The sequence below is a fragment of the Artibeus jamaicensis genome, unplaced genomic scaffold (assembly GCF_021234435.1).
Source record: "Artibeus jamaicensis isolate MK-2021 breed Jamaican fruit bat unplaced genomic scaffold, CSHL_Jam_final scaffold_1019, whole genome shotgun sequence".
Classification (NCBI taxonomy): domain Eukaryota; kingdom Metazoa; phylum Chordata; class Mammalia; order Chiroptera; family Phyllostomidae; genus Artibeus; species Artibeus jamaicensis.
Genome location: NW_026522025.1, coordinates 11,087,356 through 11,101,813, shown reverse-complemented (window position 1 = coordinate 11,101,813; position 14,458 = coordinate 11,087,356). Strand labels below are relative to the sequence as shown.

The 14,458-nt window shown below is 39.4% G+C and overlaps 1 protein-coding gene across 3 annotated transcripts in view; it reads right to left on the bottom strand.

Annotated features, from left to right (window-relative positions):
• PATJ (PATJ crumbs cell polarity complex component) overlaps positions 1 to 12,713 on the bottom strand; it is a 321,583-nt gene extending 308,870 nt beyond the window's left edge. For all 3 annotated transcript variants that reach the window (XM_037136218.2, XM_037136219.2, XM_037136220.2), the window contains exons 1-3: positions 12,596 to 12,713; positions 2,617 to 2,672; positions 2,352 to 2,518 (exon numbers count right to left, since the gene is read on the bottom strand). In XM_037136218.2, coding sequence (XP_036992113.2) covers positions 2,352 to 2,518; positions 2,617 to 2,638 — 189 coding nt within the window. In that variant the 5' untranslated portion in view covers positions 2,639 to 2,672; positions 12,596 to 12,713. The remainder of the gene's footprint in view (positions 1 to 2,351; positions 2,519 to 2,616; positions 2,673 to 12,595) is intronic.
• Positions 12,714 to 14,458: the final 1,745 nt, after the last annotated feature.

The following is a 14,458-nucleotide window of genomic DNA, read 5'->3' as shown; positions in this document are numbered from 1 at the left end:
AGGAGCACCTAAATATATAAGGAAAATCTCAGAGGACTTTAAGAAGGAGATCAACTGCAATACAGTCATCACAGGGGATTGCAATACCCCACTGTCAACGATGAACAGATCATCCATTTAAAAAATCAACAAGGATATTGTGGCATTGAATGACACATTAGATCAAATGGACTTAATTGATATTTACAGAGCATTTCATCCAAAGGAAGCAAAATGTACATTTTTTCAAATGCACATGCATCATTTCAAAGACAGACCACATGATAGTACCCAAAACAAGCCTCAAAAAATTCAAGAAAATTGAAATCATATCAAACATCTTCACGGATCACAATAGCTTGAAAATAGAAACCAACCTCAAGGAAAAAGACTCAAAAACATTCGAATACATGGAAACTGAATAACATGTTATTAAATAATAAATGGGTTATCAATGAGATCAAAGAAGAAATAAAGTTTCTGGAAACATGAAAATGAATAGGCAACAACTCAAGACCTAAGGGACACAGTGAAGGCCGTCCTGAGAGGGAAGTTCATACCAATCTAGGCCTGTCTAAAGAAGACAAAAACTCAGATAAACAACCTAACCCTGTATCTAAAAGAACTAGAGGAACAATGACAAACAAAGCCCAGAGGAAATAGGAGGAAGGAAATAATCAAGATCACAGCAAAATTAAAAGACATAGAGACTAAAAAAGCAATTCAAAGGATCAATGAATCCAGGAGCTGCTTCTTTAAAAAGATAAACAAAACTGACATACCTTTAATGAGACTCATCAGGAGAAAAAAAGAGGGGACCCAAAAAATTAAAATCAGAAATGAAAAAGAAGTAACAACTGATACTACAGAAATACAAAGAATTGTAAGAAATTACTATGAACTATATGTCAAAAATTGGACACCCCAGGCAAAGTGAATAAATATCTAGAAGCATACAATCTTCCAAAACTGAATTAAGAAGAAGCAGAAAGCCTGAATAGACTGATGCCTAGTGAAATCGAAGCAGTAATAAAAAAATCTCAGCACACGAAAGACCTGTACTGGATAGCTTCACAAGCAAATTTTACCAAATATTCAGGGAAGAGTTGACTTATATTCTTCTAGAATTATTCCAAAAAATTCAAGAACAGGAAAGACTCTTTAACTTTTTTTATACGGCCAATGTTATCCTAATTCCAAAGCCAAGTAAAGTCACAACAAAGAACAAGAAATTGGAAATTTATTGGAAAAAAAATAATAAAAGAACACTTCCCTGATTTGGTGAAGGAAACAGACATGCAAGTCCAGGAACCACAGAGAGTCCCAAACAGGGTAGATGCAGAGAGGCCCCATCCAAGATACATCTTAATTAAAATGCCAAATTAAAGAGAGAATCTTAAAAGCAACAAGAGAAAAGCAGTTAGTCACCTATAGTGTAGTTCCCATAAGACTGTCAGCTGATAGCTTAAAAAAAACTTTGCAGGTCTAGAAGGAATTGACAAGAAATATTCAAAGTCATGAGAAGCAAGGATACAGCCAAGACTGCTCTTACCCAACAAAGCTACCATTTAGAATCAAACGGCAGGTAAAGAGTTTCCCAGACAAGAAAAACTTAAATGAGTTTATAATCACTAAACCATTATTATATGAAATATTAAAGGGACTTATTTTTAAAAAAAGATCAAAACTATGAACAATAAAATGACAACAAATACATACCTATCAACAATTGAATCTAAAAAACAAACTAAGCAAGAACAGAGAGAATCATGAATATGGAAAGCATTTTAATGGTTGCCAGATGGGATTGGGGTGTGAGGGAATGGGTGAAGAGGTGAGGGGATTAAGAAGTACAAATAGGTAGTCACAGAATAGCCATGGGAATGTAAAGTACCTTATAGGAAATGGAGTAGCCAAATAACATATACATGACCCATGGATATGAACAATGGTGTGGGGACTGCCTGAGGGAGTGAGGGGTGTTGGGTAGAGGGGATATAGGGAGAAAAATTGGGACAACTGTAATAGCATAATCAATAAAATATAATTTAAAATAATAAAAATTAATTAATATCAAAATATATTTAAACTAAATACTACTTTATAATTTTGAATAAACAGTTATGAATTCTCAAAGCACCTGATCTTTGCTTATTTAAAAAAGTATCAATACCATATTTCTGAGTCAAACATGTGATTACCAACATTTTAAAACTATTCATGCATACCATACCCACAGGTTACAAGTCCTAATGCAATCTCTTTGCTGAATTAAGAGTATTTAGAAACATGTTTTGTCTGTCTTTATCTCCTTCTATCTTTTTTTGATGGACTGAATATATGAACATATAAAACCATAATGGGTAACTTACCTGTACCTTGAGTTGCTTGATGGACTGCTGGAGTGTGAGTATCTGGTTGAAGAGAGGACTCTTTAGTGTCTCATAAAATGTAGATAGCTTCTCATTCTGTGATGTGTCACCCTTCTCCTGCAATTTCATTCTCAGCCGATCAAGAACTTGCAGGACCTGCAGTTTATCTTATTTGAAGAAAGATAATCAAAGTACAAGTTAAATCCCATCCTATATTCTGATTTTGAATCATTAATTGGGTGGTAAAAATATATATGTAGTATACCTGTAGCAGGATTTTCAGGCATTTTGAATTATTGTCTTCAATAACTTTAAAGAAACCTAAGGAAAAAAATTTAAATATAAGAGATGATTTTTCCATTAGTGTATGCATATCTATAGCCCTCTGTAAAAGTTAAAACCTCAAAAACATTCTTGATTGAAAGATTTCACTCAGGAAATTCAAATTAAAGCCACAATGAGGTGCTGCTATACGTTACTATGATGATTAAGTAGAAAGCAAAACAAGAGACAATAGTAAGTGTTGACAAAGTTGAAGTACTGGAACTCTCAGATGTTGCTAGCAGGAAAGTAAAATGGCACACTTTTGTTTGGCTGTTTCTCATTAAGTTAAATATACTTTAACATAAGACCCAGCACTTCCACTCCTAAATAGTTACTCAAGAGAGATAAAAATATATGTCCACAAAAGATCTGTATATGATATGTTCTTAGCATAAAATCCCCAAACTAAAAAACCCCAAATGTCTAATAACGGATGAATGGATAAATAAATTATGGTATGTAAACATAATACTCAAAAGTGAAAAAGAAAAAAAATTGATACATATAACAGGGGTGTTTTTCAAAAATAGTATGTTGAGGGATTGAAACGAGACAAAATAGAATATCACTGGCATAATATCATTCAGATGAAGTTCAGCCTATAATTATGGATTAATTTGCCTGGGCAGATGGAAAGGAGTTGACTGGGAAGGAATTTGAGGAAAGTTTTTGGGGTGATGGAAGTGTTCTATGTTTTTAATGGGGTACTGGTTACATAGATGTATATGTTTTCCAAAAATTATTGAATTACATATTATAAATTGATACATTTTATTTTATGTAAATAATACTTAAAGAAAGTTGATTCTTTAAAAAAAAAAAGAATTTGGGGTTGGAAAAGAACACCCAAATTAAGACATCAAGAAGATTTTAGAGATTTGAAAAAAACAATTTTTTCCCAAGATGCACAAATAATCCCAGACTCTTCCTAGCATCTGAGAGAGTCTCTAGAAGGTAACCACTCCATGTGGCATTTTCTATGAACAATGCTTTTTAAATCCAGTGATTAGTGCAAGCTAGCCTAAAATGTAATATAATTGAAACTGAAAAAGCTAGCAAACCCTTTGCTATGACCAAAACGGCACTTTGAAAGTGGTCATTTCTACTAGCTGTACACTACTGTAATGAGCCACCAAAAAAAAAAAATTAGTATGATACAGTCAAAACTTTCTTACATCAATACCCTTTGCTGAATGAGATCTTTACCTTCTAATTCAAGGTCATTAAGAAAAAAAGCATATTAAAAACCAGGAAAGGACACCAGTGGCATTGATACAAGGCCTGTGTATTCCATCCAAATGTTCACTGGATTTAGTGAGAACTACCAAAAGAAATGCTGAATAGAGCATCACAGAAAACACTCCTAATGTGCTTAGCATCACAATCATGCAACCCTTACAACTGCCCATTGGCAGGTAACTGAATAAGAAAAGGCCAGTCACAATGGCCTTGTCCTTTTCTATAGCAGCCTACAACCCAAAAGGATTGCCAGGAGCAGCTTTGTGGTCATTGATATATCAACCTCTCTACATCAAAGAGTTAGAGCCGAAACTATGAGATACTATTTTTTACTGTCAAGATTGAGGTTTTTTAAAAACTAATGATAGCCTGTACTCTAGATGTCATGGAAAAACAGGTGGGAATAGAAATTTATATAATTCTTTAGGAGCAGGACATAATACCTACCAATACATTAAATTTATATTTTTTTACCCAGAATATCTTCTTCTGAATGTCTCTCCTATAGAAATACTTGCAATAGGGTACACAGATGTGTGTACCAGGATACTTACTGCATTGTTTTTAAAGAACAAAACTCCTAGAAAAATGGAAATATCAACAGCAATCAGTCATTCAAATAATAAAGTAGGTCGAATATATTGAAACGGGAACAGGACTGAAGGGGTTAACAGAAAGCTTGTGGCTTCCTGCTTCAGCTAAGGATTCCCAGCTAGATACCAGACCTCCAAGCAAACATGCTAAAGTTTTTTAATAAGTAAAAGGTTCCTTCATTTAAAAAGTGTTAGGAAATACCTGGTATGTCTTAATTGCTTTTTGTAAACACTTTGAGAATGTATGGACTTTTAAGGCAAGCCTGGCTGTAAAATGAGAGATAATCACACAGGCATTTTCTGTTTGTCTAACTAATGAAGCAGAAAACTTGGGGTTCTCCAAATGAAAAATGTTTCATTATTGGTCATAACTTGTCTGGTAAGAAGCCCTCCCCACTCCCCATGCCCCCCAAAAGTGCCATACGGTTGAATTTTACTCTTGTAAACAAATTTAAAATTATAGTAAGAGTTTGTCAGAAATACATTTATAAATGACTTCATATTATTCTGTATGTAATTAGGTATTGTGGATGAAAAAGGGGCACATACTGAGTCTGACAAGCTCAGAGGAGGCCTGCATGGTGGGCCCCAGAGATCCAGAGACCGAAAGTAACCACACAGGATGGTCTGTAATGAAAACTGTGAGTCATGGCAGGTAGTCAGTCATGTCCTAGGCTGGAGTCTTCCCTGACAAAGAACAATCTTTACCTTAACTGAGGCTATTTTCCTTTGGCATCTATGATAACACACCCTCAGAATGCCAGGGTAATTTCCTTTTATCTGGACCCTTAACTGCACCACAGCAGAGACCACGAAAACCCTCATTGCTATTGTCACCATGTTAACTGCTGACTGCTAACTATCCTACACCCACAAACGTAAAAGAAGTATGTGTCTATTAGTTTTACTTTTTCTCCTATCAGAGATTTCCCCACTTTGCTTTCTCCCACCTCCCCAAACTATCATGAATGGATTTCATGGAACCCCTTACTTACACCTCCTCCTTTGATCCTAATGTATACAATACAGAGCAAAACTGCCTGTTCTCTGGGGCATTTTCTCCGTTGAGATTTTGCTTCCCTGCAGTTGTTGTCAGTTTGGCTCAAATAAACTCATAAAAATTCTCTACAAGTTTAAACGTTTCTTACTTTCTTAGGTTTGACAGTTTTATGTTGATGATGTGGCCTACTGTGGAAAAAAACTGACATTCTTTGGACATTGTACCTGCAGGCTGGGGAGCTTTCTAGAAGGAATGTCTGTGCTCTCAGTGCCTGGCTCTTGCGTCAGCCTCCCATCTATAACCTCTGAATCATGAGTAAGGTTTGTACCCATTAAGGTCTCTCATTCACATGAGTATGCTTTGACAATTCAGCCCTTTGCATTAGCAAATAACATTATTTAATATACACAACTGAATAGAGAAAACAGCAAGTTTTAAGACATATACATTACTTTCCCCATTTCATAAAAAATACATATTTGTGTGTGTAGTTTTTAGACTTACACATGTAGTCAATTTAATAATAGATTGATTACTTCTAGAAAGTTGAAGTGCAGATGAGATTAAAATTACACTTTTACTTTACAGACCTCAGTGCTGTTTGAATTTCATTTTAAAAGCATATATTAATTTCATAGCTTAAAAAATAAAAGGGACAAAAACATAATGGCTAAGTGGCCTAATGAAAGAGTAAGACAGATCATAGCAAAATAATAACAACACAATAATTATGACATAGACCTACAATAACAGAGGTATGTACGAGGTCTGTTCAGAAAAAGGCCAGCCATTGTTAATATAGTGAGAACAGTTTGTGTTACACTGATGTAAACTGGAAGCCAAGGACCATGGACTGGAATGTGCATCTGTGAACAATGATGATTCCACTGTACTAGCCAGCGGGGGCGGTAGATGCCGTTGAATGAGCATGTGTACAGTGTGACTGTTGCATTCAAAATGACTGAGTAGAGCAACAAATCTGCATCAAATTTTGCGTTAAGCTTGAACATTACTCCACAAAAACTATCTGGATGATTCAGAAGGCTGCAGCTATGGGCAACTGGTGATTGACAGCTTCATCATGACAATGCACCTGTTCATGCATCATGTCTAGTGCAGAGTTTTTTGGTGAAACATCAAATCACCAAGGTGACTCAGCCCCCATATAGCCCAGATTTGGCACCCTGCAACTTCTGGCCTCTCCCAAAACTAAAATTACCTTTGAAAGGGGAGAAATTTCAGATCATTGATGAGATTCAGGAAAATATGATGAGGGAGCTGATAGTGATTGGGAGAACTGTGTGAGGTCCCAAGGTGCCTACTCTAAGGGGACAGAGGTATTGTCCTCTGTACAATAGTCTTCTATCTTGTATCTTCTTCAATAAAAGTCTCTATTTTTTCATATTACATGGCTGGATACCTTCTGGACAGACTTCATATTCACCTCGTGCTAAGAGAAATCATTAAGGGGGAGTGACTAACCCTGCCTTGCGAAGTTTGGGAATGCTGAAATGAGTCATTAGAAACTCTCTTAAAGAAAAGAGTGCATAAAATTCTTTTTCTGTTTTATTAACAGTGCCCCATTTCACTCTCAAAGTGTCCCAGTTTGAATGCTGTACAGGACTTCTCCAAGCCAGTGGTTCTGATATTTTAGTACACATCAGACTCACCTGGAGGGCTTGTTAAAGCACACACTGCTGGGGCTCACCCCCTGTCAGTGTTTCCCACTCTGTGGGTCTGAGGTGAGGCAGAAGAATTTGCATTTCTCACCGAGTTCCCATGTGATCCGCACGCTGCCACCCTAGAGACCATAATGTGAAAACTACTGCACACAGGTATAAGTGCATGACTTTCCGTGAGAATGGTAACTAGCTCTAAGTGACCTGGTATGTGGTCTCTAAAAGCAGCAGAGAGGGCAAAAAAATAGTTTACATCAGCGATACTGCAAATATGGACTGCAAATTGATGCCTGGCCACAAACGGGTTAGTACCAAAACTGGGAATAAGCACTTAGAAACCATGTAATAAATGTAGCAGACTAATTTCTATCTATTAAATTTAGTAATTAAAAAACTCAACTTATCTTGTATTTCTTTTATTTCACTTTATTTTTCTAAAAGTTCATTCTTCTAATAATTTGCTTTACAAAAATATCGGGGCCATGTAAATAATGCTAAGTAGACTGGTCTTTATCCTGTAAGCAACAGGAAGTAATTAAAGGCTTTTAAGTAGGAAAGTATTGAGTCCAGATTTCTATTTTAAAAGATAATTATGGTAACAGATCGGTGGTCTTCAAACTTTTTTTTTAAAGATTTTATTTATTTATTTTTAGATAGAAGGGAAGGGAAGGAGAAAAAGAGAGAGAGAAGCATCAGTGTGTGGTTGCCTCTCGAGCACCCCCTACTGGGGACCTGGCCTGCAACCCAGGCACATGCCCTGACTGGGAATCGAAACAGCGACCCTTTGGTTTGCAGGCCAGCACTCAATCACTGAGCCACACCAGCCAAGGCACCAAACCTTAGTAATTATTCAGAAGTTATATATGGGAGGCTGGTGCAGGAGCCAGGCACAGACATTCAAACTTTTTTACACACATTTCAAAAACACATTCCCATCAGTAAAAATATGTTGACCACTCGCCTTATTTTTTTATAATTATAAACATATACTACATTTATATGTCATGCATTTTAAACATATAAAATAGAAACATCCTAAGAGTAAGGTAAAACCTAAAAAGAAAGGTTTTATTGTCACCTTCCTACTCTCCTCATGGATCATGCTCCAAAATTTAGAAACCATAAGGTAGACTGTCCCTCGGTAAAGGTAAAGGGTAGAAACGATTTGGCCTTCCAATCCTCTGACTCATAGTTAATAAAGGCTAACCTATGTCCACAAAGCAGGCCTGGAAAATTACTACAACTCCATGGTGTTAAATCTTAGGAAGGGGGCTAAAACCTCAAGAGTATGTAAGGACAGAAGGAAGAAATATTAATTCTATAGCTGAGCATCCAGCAGGCAGCAGGCAGCACGCAGGCTGAATGGAACCTCTGTCTCACTCCGTTATGGTCATAGGAAATCGTCAGCCAAACAACTTTGACCTATTTGCTGGGCTAAGAGACCAACAGTGCTTACAACAAGGAATTTTAAGTTTGTTTAAACATGCCAAAGCTGAGTCTAACTTGTCATAGACAGGCTACCTACAACAGGTCATAATCTAAACATTAAAATGCCACAGCGTGCCGCTGTCCTCATAGTTGGACAGCCTTTGGAGAGCAAGTGGTTTATTATGTTCAGCAGCTTCTACTCCATCATTGATCAAGAGAGTTTGTACCATGAATTTTTCATGTCTGGTTCACTGCAGGCTTTTGACTGAAGGAAATTATTATAATATTGTGGCTTTAAAAAAAAAGTCCAGGCCCTTAGCCATCACCAATTAATAGAATATTGGAGGGAAAAAGCTGATACCTAGACACAATTTAATTTGATTTAAATTTCTAAGTGGAGGAAACTATTGAAAAGATTTATTAACTTCCTCAGTTCAAGAATTTAAGTGAGTTAAGATCCCTGCAAATGCTGTTCAAACTCCCAAAAGCAGACAAGAATGTAACGCCTCAAGATTTTTTATACTTTTCTCTCAAACTGAACAAAACATCTCATGCTTTTATCTTTAAAATTTGGGAGAAACAGATCACCGACTATCTGTCTGGGAAGGTACAGGGATTCAGCCTCTGACTGCGGGTGTGAATCGGGCCGATCCAATTGGACTGCATGGGAATTCCCAGAGCTCAAGGGAAACAGGGATTTTGAACAAACTAAAAGCTATTAAATAAGCTATTAAATGTAAATGAAGTCATTATTTCAGAAGTTATTCAAAAATTGAAGTTCATGAGCAACTTTTACTTTCCATTCTTCCTCTGAAGTGCAAAATTCAGTTATGTCTAATCATCATGCCACTGCCCCCAAAGCCTAACGTTAAATGGAAAACAAACTCTCCCAGACAAAGAACAATGGTGATGCTTCACTTTAACTACAGTACACACAACTGCTGCTGAGCCAGTGCAGATTCAAGAGAGATGCCCTAGACTTGTGTCTCTTCCAAAAGATAAGGCCTTTTCTAAATCCCTTGAATTAAAAAAAAAAAAGTATCTATTTGGCTGCTGCCAAAACACTATATTGTATTCCTAGACTTTCAGAAACATATATAAATTCCAGAATGATTCTGATATTTTGGAATTGCCTATTTGGAACTGCTTAAGCCATAGGCAATGTTTAAGTCCACTTAATGATGGGCATTCAGGACAACTTGAAATTGAATAAAAAAGATACCATGTTAAACTCAGAATCAGAACTGAAAATTGAGTCAGTTCTTCAGAAGAGTTCTGTTGGCTAAATACTAATTTTCTCATTGAACTATTCAGAGTTAATCAATGCATATCAATATTCTGCCTGTAACGTGTTTACTTTGTATGAACAAAGTTACACTATTTTATGGTATCGTTTTCTGTTCCTGTTGGTGGCAGTTTTCTCCAATGACTGACAACAACAACAACAAAGTTCTGGGCAATTTTCACATACACGGATCTTTGATTGTGTAGCCAGTCCCTCACTGGAAAGACCAACAAGCCTTGGTCAGGTCGTTCAGTTGGTAAGAGCTTGGTCTCAGTACACCAAGGTTGCAGGTTCCGCCTGGTCAGGGCACATACAAGAATCAACCAATAAATGCATGGATGGGTAGAAACATCAAACAGATGGATGTTTCACTCTCTCTTTCTCCCTGTCTCTCTAATCAATAAATTTTTTTAATATTTTTAAAGATTTTATTTATTTATTTTTAGAGAGGGGAAGGGAAGGAGAAAGAGAGAAAGAGAAACATCGATGTATGGTTCCCTCTCACATACCCCCTACTGAGGACTTGGCTTGCAACCCAGGCATGTGCCCTGACTGGGAATTGAACTGGCAACCCTTTGGTTCACAGGCCAATGCTCAATCCACTGAGCTATGCCAGCCAGGGCTCAATACATTTTTAAAAAGTGGGTAAGTGGACCCAATTTTATGTTACTAAACTCCACAGGCTGCACAGCTGTGCAAACAAAACATAAATTGGCTCTAATCTTCAGCATAGATCTACCCCATCACTAAAGAGAGGGTAAGGTCAGGCTCTAAATTTTTCTCCATTTGCTCTAGATAAAATTAGAGCTTTAAAAAAGGCATTCAAATCTAAACAAAAAACATGTGGGTATGAAAAAAGGCAGAAAGAGTCAAGCAATCTGAAATGTTGAGGTGGAATATTCCTGTTTCTCAAAAAATTTACTCTAGTACCAAGGTGGGCAAAGTCCTAAGTAAACAAATACCATTTTGGCTTCCCCAACCTACTGTGTTTTTGGTAAACTTTAACAAAGCAAGTGAATTCAGACTGCATGGTTGTTTAGCTTAAGGAGAGTTACTAAATGCTGTTAAGTAAAAATACAAGTATAAGGATCATTGAATGCTGAACCCCTGTCTCAGCATCTCAATGTTCTAAAAGTGAACTCACTATGGGAAAATTCCAGATTGTTTTTTGAGAATACTAACTGAAAGACAATACACCATAATTTTATTAGTGGTTATTTTCAGTGGTAGGTGGGGTTTGTGTGTACTTTTAGTTCCTTTTCTGAAAATTCTCTCCAATATCTCTACAAAGAACCTATATTAATGTGTGACTTGAACTGATTAAGACATCTTTAAACACGAGAGCTTAAAACAGTCTCAACTGTGAACAGTGCAGTTGTTCTGATGGCAGCTTATCTTATCTTTACAGGATCTCAGTTTACAAGGGCGAACTCCTTCAGAACTCAGTTTACAAATTCTACCCATAAAGTACCTTCCAGCTCCGATATTAACTTTCTAAATATTTTAACTTTCTGATAATCTTTATAAAGGCCATTAGGGCCTAGAAACAGGAGGCTCATTTTAGCTAAAAGTCACGATCTCACCTTTTTCTGATGCTGCAAAGTGAATTTACTTGAGCTTTTAGCCAACTCTCCCCTTGATTTCTTTTTTTTTTTAATGTGCAAATGAATTGGCAGCGAATAGCTCAGCCTAGAATGTGCTATTTACCATCCTCGCGATTAACTGATTTTTTTTTTTTACCTCTAGCTCTCCAGAAGCCTTCTTCATAAAAGAAACACTTGTTGGCTGCACACCTATTAATGGTCAGACTCCAAATGCAGCTGAGAAGCACCCTACTGAAATAAGGCCTTCAAAGGTGCACCCCTTCAATCGGGGAGACAAACGAGTAAACAACTAATTCCAATCCAAAGTGACCACCTGGAGACAGGACAAAGTGACAAGTGAACACTCCAGAGGGAGGTTAATCGACCTGGTAGGTGTGCCAGGACAACTAGGGAGCTTTGGAGCGGGCAGGGAAGGATCCGAAAATGCTTTACTTAGGTTCACCTAAAGCAGGAATCCAGCAATCTCACCGAAGACGGGAGGCCAAAAAAGCACTTTCCGCCGGGTCCTCACCACCTATAAATAAGGCTAGCAGAGGCCAGGCCTGACTGCCGGCCTGGGAACCCGGCTACGTGACGACTAGGCGTCCAGATCGGGCCGGGGCCAAGTCGCCCCCTAGCTGGGGTGTGAACCCACCCTCCTCCAGTCCCCCGAGGCAGGCCACCACCTGTTCACTTTCACCGTCACTCGTGGAGCAAAGGCTCCGCCCAGCTCTAGGGGCGAAGCACAGGCACTGACTTGGGAGCAAAATTTGATCCCTGCAACTCCTGGAAAAGAAGTGGGCCGAGATTTGCCGGCCGCCAGGGCCACAGCCGACGCAGGGCGGGTCCGCGGCGAGCAGCCTCCCGCAAGCCCTACCCCGAGGGGCGGGGGCCATGATGGGGTCACCCGGGTCGGCGCGGGAGGAGCGCCCCGCACCCTCCGCAGGCCGAGCCGAGCGCCCGGCGGCGCCCTTGTCTCCAGTGCCACCTTCTCCCGGAGGACGGGCGGAGATCGCGCCGGGCGCTGGCTCCGGGGAGCTGTCCCCCGCCGGCCTCGAGGCGCAGGGGCCCCGCTCGCAGCGCGCGCCCACGCAGCCGGGACCCCCGCTTTACCTGGTCCAGCAGAGATGAGCGTGGGATCCAGAGCTGGCGGACCGGCGCGAGGGCTCGGAGTCGGCCCTCCCTCACCTGGGCGGAAGTGAGAGGCCCCGGGTGACCGCGCCTCACCTGGCAGGCCCTCCCCTCCCACTGGCCTTCCCGCCCGGGGCGGGGCGCCCGGTGGCGCCGGCAGGGGAGCGGGGACTGCGGGAGGCCGACTGGGCGCGGCGGAGCGCGGGTCTTTTGGCTTCTCCACTCTCTGTAGGTGAAGCTCAGCTGGGCTAGGGAGGGTTAAAGAGCCTGGGAAATGGGTCTGGGGGCCGAGTAGGCACCTTTCTGATTATCCAAGACTTTTTAAAGTTTTTTAAAATTTATCGTTCTGGGGGTAGGGCATCAGTGTGTTCCACCTATCGATGCATTCCTTGGCTGCTGCTTTGTGCTCTGAACAGAGATCAACCGGCAACAGTGTCGCACCTGGACAACACTCGAACCAACTGAGATACCCAGCCAGGGCTTCCAAGTCTAAAATTCTTCCTGTCTTGCTGATTTTTTTAACCTAATCTCCCACTTCACCTCTCCAAGGTCTTACTCTGGCCAAACAGTTCTGCTCCATATCTTTTATGTTCTTTCTTATCCCCTTTCCCATTCCTGGAATGTCCTGGAAGCCCTGCCCTTCCTTAGGGCTAACATCAAGCCTCACCTTTTATGAGAAGCTGTCTCCACAACCACCCCCAGAAAACATCCATTTCCACTACATTTCATCTAATTTTGCCACATTTTTTTGTTACATGAGCTTTCCTCTGGCTCTTCCCTGAAATTGAAAATGTTTAAATTTACTCAATACATATTTTTAAGGTGATCATTTTGTGATAAACATTTTCTGGCACAGGAGTGTTTTTGTTTTTTTTACCTCTGAGAACCCTCAAGAGGATGATCTTATTCATAAAATGAAGAAGATACACAAAATATTTCAGAACACACCTCTGAAGTCAAAAGATCTGAGTTTGAATCCTGACTCCACCATTTTCCCCCTTTTTAAAAAAGATTTTATTTACTTTTAGAGAGAGCTGAAGAGAGGGAGAAAACAGGGGAAAAAACATTAATGCGTGGTTGCCTCTTGAGGGGGTCCCTCACCAGTGAACTGGCCTGCAACCCAGGCATGTGCCTTGACTGGGAATCAAACCAGTGATGCTTTGGTTCCGTGCTCAATCCACTGAGCCACAAGAGCCAGGTTACACCATTTTCTAAACTATGTGATTTTGGCAAGTTATTTCACCTTTCTAATTCTCATCAGTGAAATTACAAAAATGATGCTTACTTTATATGGTCATTTTGAAGGCTAAGTGAAGGAATACATGTATTGCATATACTTGGCACATAGAAAGTACTCAGTGAATGAGGCCACACGCAGCTGGGAGTGAGCATGGCAGACATGGGTGACAAGAGTAGGAATAAAGTGAGGCCCATGGTGGAGGACCGGAAAGTAGCATAGAGAACTTCAGGGTGTAAGACTTTATCCTTCACGTCTAAGATTTTAAAGAACCACTGAACATTTTTAATAGGTTTTTTAAAATGTTTAATGGTTATTTGTTATTTTAAAAGATTTTAAAGCAGTTTTAAGGGCACAGCAAAATTGAGAGGAAGGTATGGAGATTTTCCATATATCCTCTGCCCCCACACATTCAGTCTTCCCCCTTTATCAACATCTGCCACCAGATGGTACATCTGTTAAAATCGAAGCTACATTGATGCATCATAATCACTCAAAGTCCACAGTTTACTTTATGGTCCATGCGTGGCGGTGTATAGTCTATGGGTTTGGACAAATGTATTATGATGTGTATTCACTGCTCTAAAAATCCTCTTTACTCAGTCTAT